Source organism: Anneissia japonica, unplaced genomic scaffold (assembly GCF_011630105.1).
Source record: "Anneissia japonica isolate Jap-2015-1 unplaced genomic scaffold, ASM1163010v1 scaffold1165_len1893470_cov193, whole genome shotgun sequence".
Taxonomy (NCBI): domain Eukaryota; kingdom Metazoa; phylum Echinodermata; class Crinoidea; order Comatulida; family Comatulidae; genus Anneissia; species Anneissia japonica.
This window is the reverse complement of record NW_022709613.1, coordinates 204,204-221,271: the sequence shown is the minus strand read 5'-3', so window position 1 is coordinate 221,271 and position 17,068 is coordinate 204,204. Positions and strand designations below refer to the sequence as shown.

General features: G+C 33.9%; 1 protein-coding gene across 1 annotated transcript; it reads right to left on the bottom strand.

The window, feature by feature from the left end:
* Positions 1 to 948: 948 nt before the first annotated feature.
* On the bottom strand, positions 949 to 16,993 carry LOC117106883 (gamma-tubulin complex component 2-like). Its single transcript, XM_033248389.1, has 18 exons — positions 16,847 to 16,993; positions 14,726 to 14,828; positions 13,821 to 13,988; positions 12,955 to 13,217; positions 11,570 to 11,739; positions 10,705 to 10,932; positions 9,832 to 10,031; positions 9,143 to 9,257; positions 8,148 to 8,322; positions 7,584 to 7,734; positions 6,876 to 7,055; positions 6,703 to 6,776; positions 5,525 to 5,606; positions 4,781 to 5,048; positions 3,617 to 3,760; positions 3,274 to 3,414; positions 1,998 to 2,250; positions 949 to 1,560 (listed from the first exon to the last, which is right to left on the bottom strand). The coding sequence occupies exons 2-18, from the start codon at positions 14,776 to 14,778 to the stop codon at positions 1,475 to 1,477; spliced, it is 2,751 nt and encodes a 916-aa protein (XP_033104280.1). The 5' UTR covers positions 14,779 to 14,828; positions 16,847 to 16,993; the 3' UTR covers positions 949 to 1,474.
* Positions 16,994 to 17,068: the final 75 nt, after the last annotated feature.

The window sequence follows — 17,068 nt, the reverse complement described above, 5'->3', positions numbered from 1 at the left end:
TGCCTTAGAAACTAAATACAAAAACAATTCTTTGCATGACAGTGATTTGACATCGGTCAAATGTTATTTTACAGGTTGATATTTGGAATCACGATGAAATGTAAAATGCACTAATGTATGCTTCAGCAGCTGGTGTTGCAGTGGAGTGTTGAATTTTCAACACCATCTTCATTTTCTGCATCAACATTTCAAAACAATATGTACATGCAAGGACTATGGTCATGAAAGCAATTCAATGTTTGGATTTACAATTAAACTTGCATAAGTTGAATCCAAAATGGCATTGAAAAATTGTATGGCTTAGATAAAAGTTGACTTAAAGATCGTTAATTAATGGAAAACACAACAATGTAAAATACGATTGACTTAGAAATTATTCAAGTTATGAAAGTCGTAAATAAGCATCTGTGTGTAATGTTTTCATTTGAAAATCAGAACCTAAAGTCTATGTTATAGTAAGACGTCATGCTGGGTCTGGACAAAATGGTGTATTTTAAAGCCCCATTCCCGGCAAAATTTCACTAAAAATGACTTTTTTTAGAAAATATGCATTTGAATTACTCCAATTATTATAAATCATGGAAAAATATTGGCATGAATTTTAGTTTTACGCAAAAGAATAAAAAAAATGAGAAATACAGACTATTTCTCATAAAATATTACCATTTTCTCGACATATTTTTTCTCACGACCTATCGCAAAATCAACATGAAAAATTCATCCGCATTTATTTTTTGTGTGGAACACAAAAAATCAAATTTCAGTCTTATTTTACATTTTTTTCATTCTTAGGAATGTCTAAATTCAGTTAAACTCGCAATTCCGTATTATATTTATGAATCTTTATAACATTATACAAAAATTAGATTTTTCTTAAAAATTGAAATTTTGCCGGGAATGGGGCTTTAAGTGTCGCCCAAACAGTAAAAAAATTAATAAAATAAATAATTATACTAGATAAATTTATTGCAAAACAATGCTCTTAGCAAAATTTGTACATTTCAACAATATATAGCCATGTCTAGCCTACTCCTATTGCTGTCAAGCAGGTAATATCTTAAAAGGCACAACAGCCAATCATCAGTCAGCAACACAACAATGGTGATGCCCAAATAAGGTTACAAAATTTGTCAGACATAGCAAACAAATGCTAATAGGAAAATTGTTTAAACTTGTGCCAAGCATAAAATCAAATATAAATGGGATTTAGCATTGCTTGATGCAATGTTCCTTGTAAACTGATGATCCATTACTGTATTTCAACGTCAGAATTTTTGTTGAGGTCAAGAATGATTTAATATGTAAGCTGCTTGCTGGCTTAAGCCATTGTCAAAATAGTACAGTAGTGTTTATGACCTTTGGTCCTCATCTTCCACAAGTATCCAATTATGAGTGCTGCCCTCCAGAGTCTGAAGACTTCAGAGACAATGATAATGTAACATAGACTGAACTTCTCCAATGGCAACAAGGTGAACTACGAACCTTTAGTTGACCTTCGACCCTCATCCAATGATATCGTTGGGAGTTTTATTGATGCATCTTTCAACAATGATGAGATCCCTAGCAAAGAAGAAAAGAAATTGTTAATCACTATTTTACAATGCATTAATGGAAATAACTTTATCAAAGAAATATGATGATGCTAACTAATAAAAAAAAAATGTGATTCAACAACTCATTTTTAATTTCACAATTAAAACATGCACTTAGTACTGAAATTGCTTTATTTTCATTTTGTTTATTGTTTTTATAGAGCAAAAGTAAACATTTTTTCTTCTAGATATTCTTTGAGGAATGGAAGATAGATGTAATCTCATCAGTATGCAATCTAGATCTATAAATAAACGGTAGCAATTATATGTGACCAAATAATGTCACCTAAATTTCAAACCTATTTTTAAAAATACTGCACCTTTTTCTTCTATACATATACAGTACAACCATTTTATTTCTATGCAAGGAAATATTATTTATGTGCTTTTTGCACAAGCACACACCTTGATCATCATCTTGAGCATTTTCACGCATACTCCTCTCAGCAGCCAGTCCCTCTAACTGCTGCGTGTAGAAACCATTAAAGTCTAGTCGGTGGATGATGTTCATCATGTTATGTTCACAGTTAGTTGTGCTATATATGCTCAAATTGTCCAGCAGGTCAATTAGAAGGGTTGAGAAGTTTGTGTCAAAGTTGATGATCGTTCGCTCAAACTCCTCACTGGCTATCAGTTGGTCAACATGCTCAGCTACAACCTTTAGAGCAATTTTAATAATATTAATGACAATAAAAATAATGACTGTATTGGGTATGATCAGCAAAGAACATGTTAATACATTTATTATGTCTGTTGTAGAACCTAAATTTCATCCATTGCAGTTTGTTTTTATCAAACTCAACCTTTATGCACTACATAAACACCTCAATGTAAAGTTAATGACAGCAGCACTTTTGAGACTAACAATATAGAATTTATTCTCTAACTTTCGTCCACACTTTGGACTTCATCATTAGACTGTGAAACACCTCAAGCAAACATGCTCTTATGAATACAAGATTGCTATTGTTAACTTTCTTCTACATTCAATGCATCAAAATATTTTGGCAAATAATTTTATTTTAAATGTTAATTTATCTATAACAACGGATTATATATTTTTGTAAACAAGTGGGTGTCAAAGGGTTTTAATTAATTAATCATTCTGAAGTACTATAATTACAATCTAAGTTCTATACACCATTTTTGCTAAATTTGAAATAAAAATTTCCAAGAACCTGGCAACTACCACTGGGGATATCCAGAGGCATTTCGCCAATGTTTATCTTCTTGTTGTAGCCTAGTCTTTAAAAACAAAATGCCAAAGCAGAAAAAAAAAAAATAGGGCATGTAAAACTTGCAGTATTTTTGGTTGTTTTGTTACTGCTGTTCTGCTGGATGTCCCCAGTGAAAAGTTGCAAGTCTTCAGACGTTAAGGGCGTTGTTTCAAAATAAGGCCGATAAAATGGTGTATAGGTGATTGACGCAGCAAAAAGGATAATAAATACCTATTTAATTGCTGGAAACAATCTCAGTAACCTCTTTCGAAAAAAGCATGGCACTATTTCAAACAATTTCATCTAATTTTATAGAGAATCTAGTTTGGAACAATTATCAACAAAACTATGAGGACGATGGTTGACTTGTGACAAAAACCACGCAACACTACGGCCACTTTAATGTACCAGTCATGATTGTCCAACAGCTGTAATTGGGTATTGAATTTGACCTTAATACTGACCTTTGTTGTGGTTTGTTTCTTTGCCTTCGCTTCATCTGCACCTTTACTTCCTTTGTCCTTTCCATCTTTCCTCCTGCTGCTGCCAGACTCAGTTGACATTTGGTTCACCTGAGCCTCAACATTCATACTGTGAGTGAAACGCTAAAAAAAAACCAAATAAAATCTAATAGAGATCTTATAAAATAATTTTCCGACTGACTCAATAATCAGATAGTTAAATTTAACTATATCATAATAGTATCATGTATGGCTTGGAAAATTCAAGAATTTGTGCATAGTCGTACAGCTAACCACAGGAAATGAATGTTTTTATTAAGAATCCAAATTAATTTTTAACTCTTACCTGGATGCAGTTGCTGAACGTGACACAGACCAGCATAAGTTTGCTGACAATCTTCAATAAATCAGGATTCGTGAGCATACAATCCTTCAGACACTTGTCAAGAAAGTCTGTGTGGAACTCTAACACATCGTCAATGTTGGAAACCTACAATTTTATTTCATTGTAATATTTTATTATTACTATTACAATATTAGAACATACAAAAAAGGATGCATGAAAATTTTATTTTTATTCACAGAAGGATTAACAATGTGAAAGAGGCAGTCTAATATGTTTATTTTGGTTTAATGACATTGATCCTTCTGACCTTCTATACCTATTAAAAATGCCTACATCAAGAGATATTTATGAAATTTATTGACTAGATCCACATGTACAATAATTATTAATACAATAAAATAATTATTAATGTATGAACATATAAAAAAAGATGTATGATTATTTATTATTAATATGAATTTATGTACCTGTACATCATATATAATAGTGGTGGTCCATCTTACCAGCTAATCATTAGGGATCCTCGATTATCTAGAGAATTAGATGTTTGTTTAGGGTGGGGTTTGCGGTCATTCAACCATAGTGGAGTAATGTCCCTATCCCATGAAGTACTAGTTACTATTGTATAGTATTTTTTATGTTTAATTGTGTTTGTACGGATATTGGCCCAAGATGGCACTAGCAGAAATTAAAGAAATTGAATTGAATCTGTATAGTGAAGTCTCTTTATAGGCTAGAAATGTGGTGTTGCTTGTGGTCGTGAGAAAAAAAGAATTATGACAACTTTTTGGCAATGACTCAAGGGAGGCCCTTAGGAGTGGAAGTCAAGCGTCGTAAAAACCATGCAGCAGCTCCACTGATCTTAACCAATCAGATTTAAAATGCTTTATACAGGCCGTAACCAGGGGATTTTGGGGGTTTGGTTGAACTCCCCCCTTTTAAACATTTTACTACTGTAATGGTATTTAATCATAACTTTTTTTTTCTATTAAAGAAGCACTTCTGAGTTAAACCTGACCTATAGGAAACCCCTTCACATCAACCTGGTTTATACGGGCCTGTTATAATGTCAACTACTAAGAGTTTGATTAATACTGTAACTGGCACATTCGAAATATAAATAAAATAATTATTATTACTTTGTCCAAAAAAGGTTCAACTTACACTCTTGAGACTTTCAAGCATCATCAGCCAGTTAGGTTCAATCACCTCAAACATCATGTAGTACTGCAGGTTCTGGACAAGATGCAGCATCCGCTGACGGAGGGCAAAGCCAGCTGCATACCACTTGGAAGAGCGAAGCGAGAACTTTTTGGCACTTTTGTTGCTTAGCCACACACTGCAGAGGGTACGTTCAACATGCTTACAGTAGAACAGGTGACGGAATAGCATCTGATATTTTGTGAGGGCCTGGTATATTAATAAATCATAATGAAAATTATATAAGCATGTACTTGCAGCATTCTTATTTAAGTTTATCAATAGCAAATATATTTTGTAGTCAGGTACCCTATCCCATTCCTAATACAAACATACACAAGATAAGGTATATGTCAAGTAAAATTGAATATCATTGTGGGGCTAGGGAGTGATTGTGTCAAAGACTAAGTAAATAACTGGAACTGTAAAAAATTGGCTTACAGTAGAACAGGTGACGGAATAGCATCTGATATTTTGTGAGGGCCTGGTATATTAATAAATCATAATGAAAATTATATAAGTATGTACTTGCAGCATTCTTATTTAAGTTTATCAATAGCAAATATATTTTGTAGTCAGGTACCCTATCCCATTCCTAATACAAACATACACAAGATAAGGTATATGTCAAGTAAAATTGAATATCATTGTGGGGCTAGGGAGTGATTGTGTCAAAGACTAAGTAAATAACTGGAAATGTAAAATTCTGGCCATCTTACAACATAATCAAAGGAGAATGCCTCTAACCCAGATATGTGAATTTCAGTTGGGTCCATTTCTTGGAATACAACTAGAAAATAAGTAGAAATGCATGGCAGCAAGGGAATATAAAAGTCTGCCTTTGTTCACTTTTAACTCCATATTAATATATTTATAATCATTTTTCATTGACTGGGTATCCAGTATAAAGAATAATCATATCCTACCCTAGTGGAAATGAGTCAGCCATTAATGATCATAATTTGTTGTGTTGTTCTCTCATTTTTTAAAGAAAAGATTGACAATTAACTTGAAATAATGGGGGGGACAATTTCATATAAGCCTAGATGTAATATACAGATGAATATGTATCCAGTAATTTGCGTTCAGTATATGCTGCTATGAAATACTGTAAAATTTAGTATTAAAATTTACAAGACGACAGTGGAAAAACCAGGAAAACATACCCCCAGGCCCTCCCTAAATCCACACCTGTTCAACTTAACTTTATTGAAAACAATTTCCAAAAGAGCCAAAAACATATGTTTATAATAATTAACAAACATGATGAAATAATTACAGTATATAAATCATAAAATTCCATATAGGCCTAGATCTAGATCCAATAATTTGTGTTCAGTATATGCTGCTATGAATTTTTTTTTTTTTTAAATATCATTTTATTGTAAACAACAATAAGGAAAACGTAAAATACAATCCTAGATCATGGCCCAAATGAGGCACACGAAAGGAGAAATGGAGAACAACAATGAGAAAAGGGCAAAAATCAGTAATTTAAAAAATTATAACAATCCTATTTAGTCAGTTATAAGATATGGAGGATTAATCCAGGATGGTTCGTTTTTCGCGTAATATATACTAAAGGAAGAAATTATGGCAAGTTTAGAAATATTGTCACAGAATTTTTTTAAATTAATTAAATTAAATTTTAATTAAATATTTAAAATTTAATATTTGTATGCTATTTTGTATTTTTCTTCTTTTTAATTAAAGACGGCGGTGGGGAAAACCAGGAAAACATACCCCTAGGCCCCTCCCTAAACCCCCCCCCCTGTTCAATTCAACTTTACTGAAAACAATTTCCAAAAGAGCCAAAAACATATCTTAATAATAATTAACGAACATGATGAAATAATTACAGTATATAAATCATAAAATAATCAGACCTTTCTCTTCTTTAGATTCAATGGAGAGGATTCGGAGCAGTTGAGTGATCAAGTCGTAGGGAAGCAAAATTGCTCTGCAAAAAACATAAAATCATTTGAAAATCAATAACAAGGAGTATTTTATTAAGAATAATTTTATAACTACAAAAGCCTTTAACTTTAAGAATAATTACTTTAGGTCATCCTTAAAGGGATCAGCATTTGCTTCACTCGTTCTAATTGCCAGTTCCACGAGTGATTCCAATCTTGCAGGCATTATTTCCTCCATCCCTTTCTTCATCTCCTCTTCTGTTATGTCCATAAAATGAACAAAAAAATCACCCTGCTCCATCAGAAAATACCGTTTGATAGATCTAAACAAAAAAAAGAAGAAAATTATGGAAATCTTTTCATACTATTAAAAAAAAACACTAAATTATGTCTTTTTTGTAAAGCTTGGTTTCCATTAAATTGCTACAGTTTTTTTCACTGCAGTTGCTACACTGTGTACATGTTCTTTATGCAATTAGGAATCTCTCCGATTCAACCAATCACTGCAACTGACAGCAGTTGTGATTGCGTGCAGCGATTTTATGTAATCCACGCTTAAGAAACAGTACTCAACATCTGGTGTAAAGTGTTGTTTAAATTGCTTAAAACCTAGCTACTATTATTATGTGTATTGCAAGACAGTACAGTATTAGTGTCTGCTACTTGGGCAACTCTTATTCATGCATCAAAGAATCATTTAAGTATGTTCTGAAGTTATTGTTAACATAGAGAATCTAAATTGTAAGAGAGTATTCAAAGTTTGATGTACATTATTGAGTTTTTGTTTAAAAACTAGTTATTTTGTGTTGTAAAATAGCACCGTATCGGTATTCATGACACCATATTCATACCTTAATTTGGCCATTAACTCTCGTTCTTCCATTAGTAGATCAATGAGCTCTTGACTGGCATGGTTGAAAGTCTTCTCAATCTGATCAACATACTCGCGTTCATTTAAGGTGTACAAGATTTCTTCAGCATGAGGGCACTTTGGACTTCGTCCTAAGTAATTGAATAAAAGTCAATAAATTCCATTTGGTGAACCCTTTCTTTAAATAAAATTATTAATTGTTGACTATTATTACTACCTATCTATATAAATTTTCACAATTCTGTTATTGTATATTTTGGAAATTTGCAATGGTAAAACATTCAAAAATATCATCAACACTAAATGAAGTTATTCTATCAATTCTGAGTAAGTGAATTAAAGTAGGGGTGCAGCTAAGGACACAAACAACTTGGACACAAGCAGCTTGGACACAAGCAACTTGCACAGCGAGGGTTTCGAACACCCGACCTCAAGATTGAGAGTCTGTGCCACAACCGTTGCGCCAACCGCTTCTACTTAAAACACTTTTCTACTGTAATAGTAGCAAAAAACAAAGCAAAAGAAACAATAACGTATCACTTACCACATTGTCTGATGACATTCAAATATTTGCCAGTGCTAAGAATCTTCTTAGCAACAGATTCGAGGAAGACGGGGATTCGATCTCTACAGATAGTGTACCGTTGTTCCCAATACGCATCGTTGTAATCCCGCTGAAGTTTCTCCTTATGAACGGATTCATTTTCCTCAACCATAAACTTTTTTTAAAAATTTGAAATATACGAACGTTGTTAAAATTATTTTCATTATTTATACACAAAAAAAATAAGTGTAAATGCAGGTACAGCAGAACTGATTGGTAATTCAATTAAGAATAGTTTATAAAATAAAGGGGTTGGAATGGTTGGAGAATAACCCATAAATTGTAGCGTCATTGTGCTGAATTGCGTATGGGCGTGGTCCATGACTATCAGCCACGCACTTATTCTTAAATATTAATTACAAACATACATAAAAATCATTACTAATTAGTGTTATTCTCAATGGTAATGGTATAATATTGTAGATGGACTTGGTGAGTGAATATCACTGCCTTTGAATGAGAAGATAAAATAAGAAATAACACATTTTGCACAGAAAAAAAAAATCAATACACATATTAATTCTTAACTTATTATGATACATTTGTAGGTAGATTATAATCATTATCAGCAATTTTCAATTGATTAATTTATTAATAGTCTATCTCATTATTAATGATGCCAATAAATACAATACTTGACTTATTAGTTATTAGCACCTGATCAATGTATTGATTTTCATTGATAGCATACCTCATCATTAACTTAACATATCAAACATATTGCCAACTCACCTTCAGTCGCTATTTTTAACACCAAACTCAAAACTCACCTTTTTAACATTTAAACATGCATAGCACTTTTATTTTTACTTTGATAGTGATACAGTACTTACTTTATAAATTATGATTATTATTAATTTTATTAATAATATCATTGATTATCAGTTACCAACAAGTGATCAATTTATTACTAGACCTACTTACTGATTACCTACCTCACAGTAGGGATCATTGATGATGCCTTTGTAGATCCACTTTTCCAATATCTCAAAGTATGGAGCACATGCTGATTGGGTTAGATACAGGCACAGATCCTGAGCTTTGGCATCTCTAGAATTTGAAAAAGAAATTAGTATTACTGCATTTATTATACAAGTACAGTAGTGCATTTGTTTGCCAGTTTTGCTCCCATAATAATTATGGATATATGTAAGTATGTTACATTTTCAAGTAATTTCTGTGTCATGAACTAAACAAAAATATCTTTTTTAGAATAATTTAGAAAAGACCCCATGTAAAAAATATAGATATCTACATACCACAGATTTAGACCAACCTGTGAACACTGCTTAAGGCCAACTCAGACAACGTAGCCTGACACAATATATCATCGTGTTGTGTCTGTGTGAGTTAAACGCAGGTGCGATGATTCATAATGATCAAGCCCTGGGCAGTCAAATCATGACGGCCTAAGACTGTCCCCAATGATAAATCATGTCGGGCTCAACGTACTGATTGCTGTCTGATTTGGCCTTAATACAGCATGCATAATCCTACTATGCCAACGTGGTCAGCAATTTACCACTTCTCGTCTTATTTGCTAATGGTGAACACTGTCCATATCGTAACTACAGTAAGTTTTAGTTGGAAGAGCATTTCTTATATACAACTCTATGTCACACACCCAATCATTGATGTTGTTTTCTCGTGCAGTAGGCTCAGGACAGATCCCCCAGAGCAGGCACCTCTTTCTACGGAGCTGGCGATGGAAGCTAAAATTTCCATTGTCTGCATGCAGGGTCGGATGTAGAACCAGAACCTCTGGAGTGGGAGATTTTCCAACTGGTACTGGTATTCCAACTGAGCTACAAGAATGGAATATTCCTGAAAGAAAATAAAGTCATAATAACCATTTCAAATGTGTAGGCAAATAGGGAAATACTGATATTGCATATAAAATTATTCAGCACATCTTGGAATGTCTTCTGGTGTGAATTATTCAAATGTTTTCTTCTGCCCGCAAATATACAAAATACCACTGGTAAAAATTAATTACAAGAATAAAAAATAATCAATAGCATTAAGAAAGGACAAATCAGAGAGTTAGTGTTGTTCTCTCGCAGGGTAACAGCGAGATAATGTTTAGTTCTTCAGCTGTTGTCTGTTTTATTAGTTTTCAGGGTTAGTATCAAAATTGGTGACCCAACTACAACAATCTGCTAGTAAATAAATTAAATTATTTTTGTGCCTAAAATTGAACAAACCTACATTTTATGTATCGCATTACAGGTCTTTCTCCAATTAAAGACAAATTTTGGGACTAGGAATTTCAATCATGGTCTTGGGCAGCTTTAGTCTTAATTAGAAAAATTATTAATATAAAAATAAAATAGAGGCAGTCATTTGGGGCCTCAGATAGGTGGTCTTAAATTTGAGGGGTCTTTAATTAGAAAAAGACCTGTATTTCTAAATTTCCAAACCACGAAGATGGTATTAGCAACTGTGTTGTTTGTTTTTTTTCTTGATGGTTTGGTTAGAAATATCGCTACATACATACCTTGATAAGGGTTCTCATTGCTTTTGAAAGGGCGTGGTTCACAAGACCATACTCAAAGGACACCTTGTCCTCGACGAATCTCATGATGATGGAGTAGTTGGAGCACATTGGTAGGATTCTGTAAACAAGTTCTTGAAGGGAGACATCAAGAGACTGATCGACGTTGAATTCACGAGGAGTTGGATTTCCTGGAGATGGCCTCACTAATATGTAACGAGCTTCACTTCCCTGAAATACAGATGCAAATGAGAACTTAAGCTTTTAACAAGCTCAACTAGGTGTTTTTAGATTTTATTTAATAATAATAATTCTTTATTGATCATCATTCAAATAGGAAATTGGAAATTCGTGCCGGGCCTCTGGAGACCCACTGCAGCCGCAGTGCAGTGCCACTCAACTTAACTACTACATAACAAACACATATGGATACAAACACTGTCCTTAACCCCCAACTCTCCACATGGAGGGTTATTCGAGCAGCCAATCGATCTGACTCCAATTCAAACCAGACACTGGCCAGGTTTGAACCGGTTTTTTCAGCATAAGAAGCAGGAACAATACCTCTCAGCTTTATAGTTCTGATAAATTAAAAATTATAGTTTTTACGTGTCTAGGCCCAAAGGTTAGATCTTAATACACTGGGCTGCCAAACAAGCAAAAGAAATATAATTATATTTACATCTCACACACGTTGTAAGATTCTAAACAAATACAGTGTTTTAATGACTAGAATTAAACTGTGTATTTTTACATAACATGCAAGAAAAATCCATCCTGATTTTTTTTTAGACTCTTCCTCTCCAGCAAAAATCTGATCATTCTTTATGTGGGACAGGTGGAATAAATTTTTTACATCATACTTTACCTTTAACACCAACAAGAGATCTTGTACAATGGACAATTCTTGTACTGCGATAGGCAGGTTTCCAAGAGGCACACTAGACTGAGCTGTACCCCTTGAAGACACAACAAACTCATCCGTCAAGTGAGGGCGCTCATATGCCCATGCAGCCATCACTGGGAGGTTAACAGAGGCTGAATGTGAAAACAATAATTATATGCCATTAAAATGTACATGGAAGCTATTTTATACTTATACTGTAGTACAATGAAGTACAGTATTGATATTTCTTATTTCAAAATAATGTTACCAAATTATATTTTATATATATAAGTGTTAAAGACACACTACCTTCATTAAAATCCTGAAAAACACTTCAAACATACTATAAAACATTGAATTGCTGATTTTTTTTTATCAAATAAGTTATATCAACTCTTTATTAGATATGGATTAAAACAATTCATAATTTGTTAATTTACAGACTATTTATAAAGATTCTTAAATTGATTACCAGTCAATTTAGATACCATTTACAGAAGAAAAAGTAAATCTGTGTGCAACTGTTAATTGGCAAGTAAAGTGTTTGTTTTAACTTTAAATTTATAATGACTTACTTAATTATACATTTATCTAAAAGCTAATTAAATATTCATTTATAATTTTTAAAAGTATTTGTTCAATACTCTTAAGCAGTGTACCGTTGAGGATCTAGAAACCCTTGGTTTGGTACAATATTTAGAAATGCGTGGTAAAACTGGCAGTATAACTTGGCGAGGAGGGACTTTCACTGACCACCTGAGCCTCACTGTGGTTGGGGCTGAGTAAGAAAATTTATGATTATAGTACCTCAGACTTAAATTTGTATACAATTTTCTTTTTTTCTCCATTTGTTTTATAATTTTGAAAATCTAGGACGACCCCATGCCGACTGGGTCCCCTGCATCTCATATAGTATATTTAATGAAAACCTAAGTTTGTTATAATTTATTGTATAACTGTACAGAAGTTCAGATTAAAAAGATATTAGGAATGCAAGACAATGCAAAATTACTGTAGGTATAATTACACCATTACATGTATGGGATGTATTTTATAGGTAAATCCTTTCCGAGCCACTGGGGCTCATAGGGCTGGAGCTTATCCCAAGTTTCTGTAGTGTGAAGCGGATGAGAGTTGTACTCCCCTTGGACGGGACACTAGTCCATCACAGGTTAGTCCCCAGCAGTTTGCTGGTACCCATTGATACAGCTGGGTGGACTGAAGCAATGTAGCTAAAGTGCCTTGCCCAAGGACACAAGCGAATCTGCACAACAGAGACTCGAAACCCCGACCTTACGATTAAAAGCCCAAACCTCAACCGCTGCGCCAAACTGCCACTAATTTATAGGTGAATAGTAAACCCTTACAGTTCTTCTTGGTCTGACGTTCCCTCATCATTCTACGGAGGGACTCTGATGTCTGCACCGGGCTGCTGGTGCTGGCAAATGTCAGGAGTTGATTGCGCAATTCTGACACTTCTCTGTCGGACATCTTGGATCCTGAGTGATGCAACGCCAATTTGTCCATCGGAGTCTCCATTTTCTTGGCGTTCTTCTCCAGTGTTTTAACGACGTCCCTATCTTCCGAGATCTTTGAGAGCAAGGACACCAATACATCCAGATCACGAACACTATCAAGAAATAAACCGGTAAAATAGAATGAACGTGACATGAATACACAGAAACGATTGTAATAAAGTAGTGTTTGAGAGATACTGTAAGAAAAAGTTATTTTGAGTCATGTATTCTTTACTGCATTATATTTATTTATTTCACTCTATTTCAAATAATGTATATTGTCGCTTGATATAAACTACATATTCTAAAACAAAACAAAAAATTTAAAATGCTTTCAGAAGTGGACCAGATTGCTAAATTCATATTGAATTACCATATAAAATAGTTTTCGACAAAATTTAAGATATTATAAAATGTGTGGTGGCAGCTTTCACATGTACTTGGAAATGAGTAATTCTATTTTTACTTTCTTTAGAGTGTACAGTAATAAGCAAAAATCTTATCCTTAATAATAACAATAATATTTATAAAGCGCACAAAATCCATTACAGTAGTGCTCAGGGGCTACAGAAGGAAGGAACCAAAACTTACAGTAAAACTAAAAGAAACCAGAAACAGCACACAATTCGATAGACTATACTTTAGATAGTCACAAAATAAACCCTTAAATGTTTAAGGATTAAAAGAAACTACATAACAATCTTATAAAAACTTACTTTTTGGATTTCAGTTCATCATATTTTTTTAAGAAATCCTGTGGTGTTCTTGTGAATTCTGCAATTTTTCTCTTTGCTCCATGGACAGATACTTGGGTTGAGACATACTGAGTTCTGTTCTTCAACAGCAGGTCAGTGTATATCTCTGGACCCTCTCCTCCTTTGCTCCTACACAAATGGATAAACAATTAAAGCAACATGAGTATTCAAATTCAAAACAATGCAAAATTGGTGTAGAATCTGATCTTAGTTGAGTTGGACAAACTGGTAGTAGTAGTTACTCTTATTTATGTTTATAAGCCATGAAAACTCGCACCTAGTGCTTAAAATATTGGGCAGATAGAGTACAAGCCGGAGTATCTAAGCATCGGCAGCCGAGAATTCTCAGCCTGTGGTTTAAACTCCCAACCACAATGTTCAGAACCTGAATGGAATACCTTGAGCAAAACCATCTTTTCCTTGATACCCGAGAACAGATTAATATTAACATTTCTTATTACTACAACACCTCTTGAAAATAATAAAACCATACAATGAAGGACATTCATAAGAATGATTGCATTGATAGTGGAAAAAAAAGTAAGCTAACAAAATACTTTTGTTACACGACTACCAGAGTAAAGGGTCCTAGATATGATTTTGTCAGCCGGGAAGGGGGAGGGGGAGAGTTTTTGATGTCGGCAAACACGCACCCCCCCCCCTGGGATGGGCGAGGTCACCGACTACCACTTCAAAATGCTAGTGAGAAACCTGAATATCTGTCTTAAGTTATCTAATTTCTATTCTAAATAGTTATGTTGTGTATGTAAAAATGGTCCTCACATTGAAGAAGCCATTACTCATGCACGGGAAGACAGATAAAAACATAAATGTAAAGACAGATGAATGTTTGGCTTACAACTTACCCCAAAAGTTTGAGTAGTTCACTAACATGGTGATGGACACGAAACTCGCTCATATTCTTAGTTTTCTATCTAATTTCCTGTTTTTCATTTAACTTTACACAGCCTGCAAAAGTAAAAGAGTCCAATAAATTACATAATAGATCAGTGTACCTTGAAATGAAAATTTAAGTTATAAATTTACATTCATAATCCTATAAAAAAATGTACAAAATAAACAGTGAACACTTCATCTCACATACAGTTATACGCACCTTATAAACTGATCATGAAAACATTATGATATATACGTGGCATTTGGTCTCACTAAAAGGTGCATACTGTCCCTAACAAATCCGCATAAATTTTTAAAATTCATAAACGTTTATTCTGAAAAATGTACAGTAAATGAAGCAATGTTGTGAATAGAGGGATTCGGCGATGGGCATCATGTGAAGTTGGGTGTTGGGTATAAACAAGCGACTGGCACAGTGGCGTTTTTCATGGAGATTGCTATTGCGGCCATTCCTTGTTGTTGCTGTAAAGATCATCATAATTCCCAGTAAACTATACCAAATTGATTGCAAATTAAACTTGAGAATTTTGCCTTAATGGTTTACTAATGCTGTTAAGAATATTGGCCGCAAACATTGAGATTTTTCGACAACTGTTAGGCCTAAGCCCTGCACATCTATGGCATGGTTAGGTAGGCATGATGGTCTTCGACCTGCGAACTACGCTGCAATGTTAGGGCTAGCTAAGGTTTATGAAGACCACTTGAATTTCAAAGCATAGAATCCTAGGTGAACGCTAGTATAAGTAAATAAACATATTTTGAACAATCATATTGCTTTTCCTAGCCATTTATTTCTCACAGTGGATGGTTGTTTTCGCAACCATAACATTATCTTTTCCTATACCATCGCACTGTAATGTTTTCCATGTATACCCAAGTTATTATGTCATGTGACTGGCTGTAAACAAACATCGCCAAATTACTCTATTAACCCCATAGTTTTGAAATATTTATGTGTGATGTTATGGTATTAATTTATTGTAGTTGAGAACCTAAGCTATTAGATACTGCAGTAAGAATTTAGGAACAAGGTAGTAGTTTCATTTTTCAGTGACCAAAATAGCCTTTGCCAATGGTATTTGTTGGAAAAATATTCTGATTTGCTGATCAAAACATGTTAGCATCAAACCCATCTACTGGTAAAAATTCTCAATTATTGCTTCTGAATGAGACAATGGTGAGCATCAAATTTTGTAGGCTCTGGCTGCATAATTTTAAGTGCTACTGTATCTTGTTGATTACAAAAACAATTATGGTCTGAGGGCCTAGCCTAGCTAGCCCAGCTAGCTAGGTATTATTTCTAAATTTTATTAGTCCTTATTTATAATTTTTAGTTTTATTTAGGGCAAATAGAAAAAATTCGGGAAATATTGATGTGGGGGAAAAAAAATAATTCCGCATTCAAACTGTATTTTTAACAGCATAAAAATAACAATGCAATTTTGTGACTTTTTCTTTTTTATTTTCTTTAAAAAAAACTATAAAATTAAACCAGTTTATATACAACACAATATTTACTATTTACAGACCGAATATAAACAGTCCCTCCCTCCCTCTTCGATTAAAAGACAAAAGCAAAATAATCTATTGTATTGTTTAAAAAAAAAAAAAAAAAAAAAAAAAAAAAAAAAAAAACCACCGTCCCTCATCAATTTTTTTTTTAAAGTGATAATCTAATCATTTTTTCTAGGCCTAGGCCTAGGGCTATAATGTGCCCTTCCTAGGCCTCTAGTCTACTACTAATTAATAGGCCTAGCCTAGCTAGGCCTAGGCCCCAGTCAGTCCTAGGCTCTAGTTTTACTCTAGAGATATGAAAGAAAGTTCAGGACTAGGCCCCTGGACCTAATCATACGGCCCTACAAACAAGCAGCACGTCGTCGTCCCTCCCTACTACAAGCTAGGCCTAGGGCCTGGCCTACCTAGCCTAGGCCAATTATATTAGAGTTTTAAGATGTCCTCTAATCTATCTATCCAGCACTGCCTGGCTGGGGGGCCAGGAGAAACAATGCAAGATATGCTAGGCTATTCTGGGTACCCTTACTTAAGTAGCCTCAGTCTGACTACAGTACCTGTGACTACTGCGGCTAATGTAAATCTAAGTTAAATATCGAATGGAATGGTCGTGAACATTACGTTTCTGTTTTGTTTATGTTTACGTTTATTTTCCCCGCGCTACTCCATTTTCCGACATCCAGGCCTTCTTGCAGCCGGGGACTTTTTCTCGTAAACTTTGACACAAAACACTTTTATATAATTTATTATAATAAATATGTTTAGTTTTTGATAATGCT

Excerpts from the sequence above, each read along its gene's own strand:
- LOC117106883 (XM_033248389.1), bottom strand. The coding sequence starts at position 14,778 with ATGAGCGAGTTTCGTGTCCATCACCATGTTAGTGAACTACTCAAACTT. Across the intron at positions 7,735-8,147 it reads GAATGTCATCAGACAATGTG|GACGAAGTCCAAAGTGCCCT; the intron begins GTAAGTGATACG and ends TCAATTACTTAG. Across the intron at positions 5,607-6,702 it reads TGAATCTAAAGAAGAGAAAG|TTGTATTCCAAGAAATGGAC; the intron begins GTCTGATTATTT and ends CTTATTTTCTAG.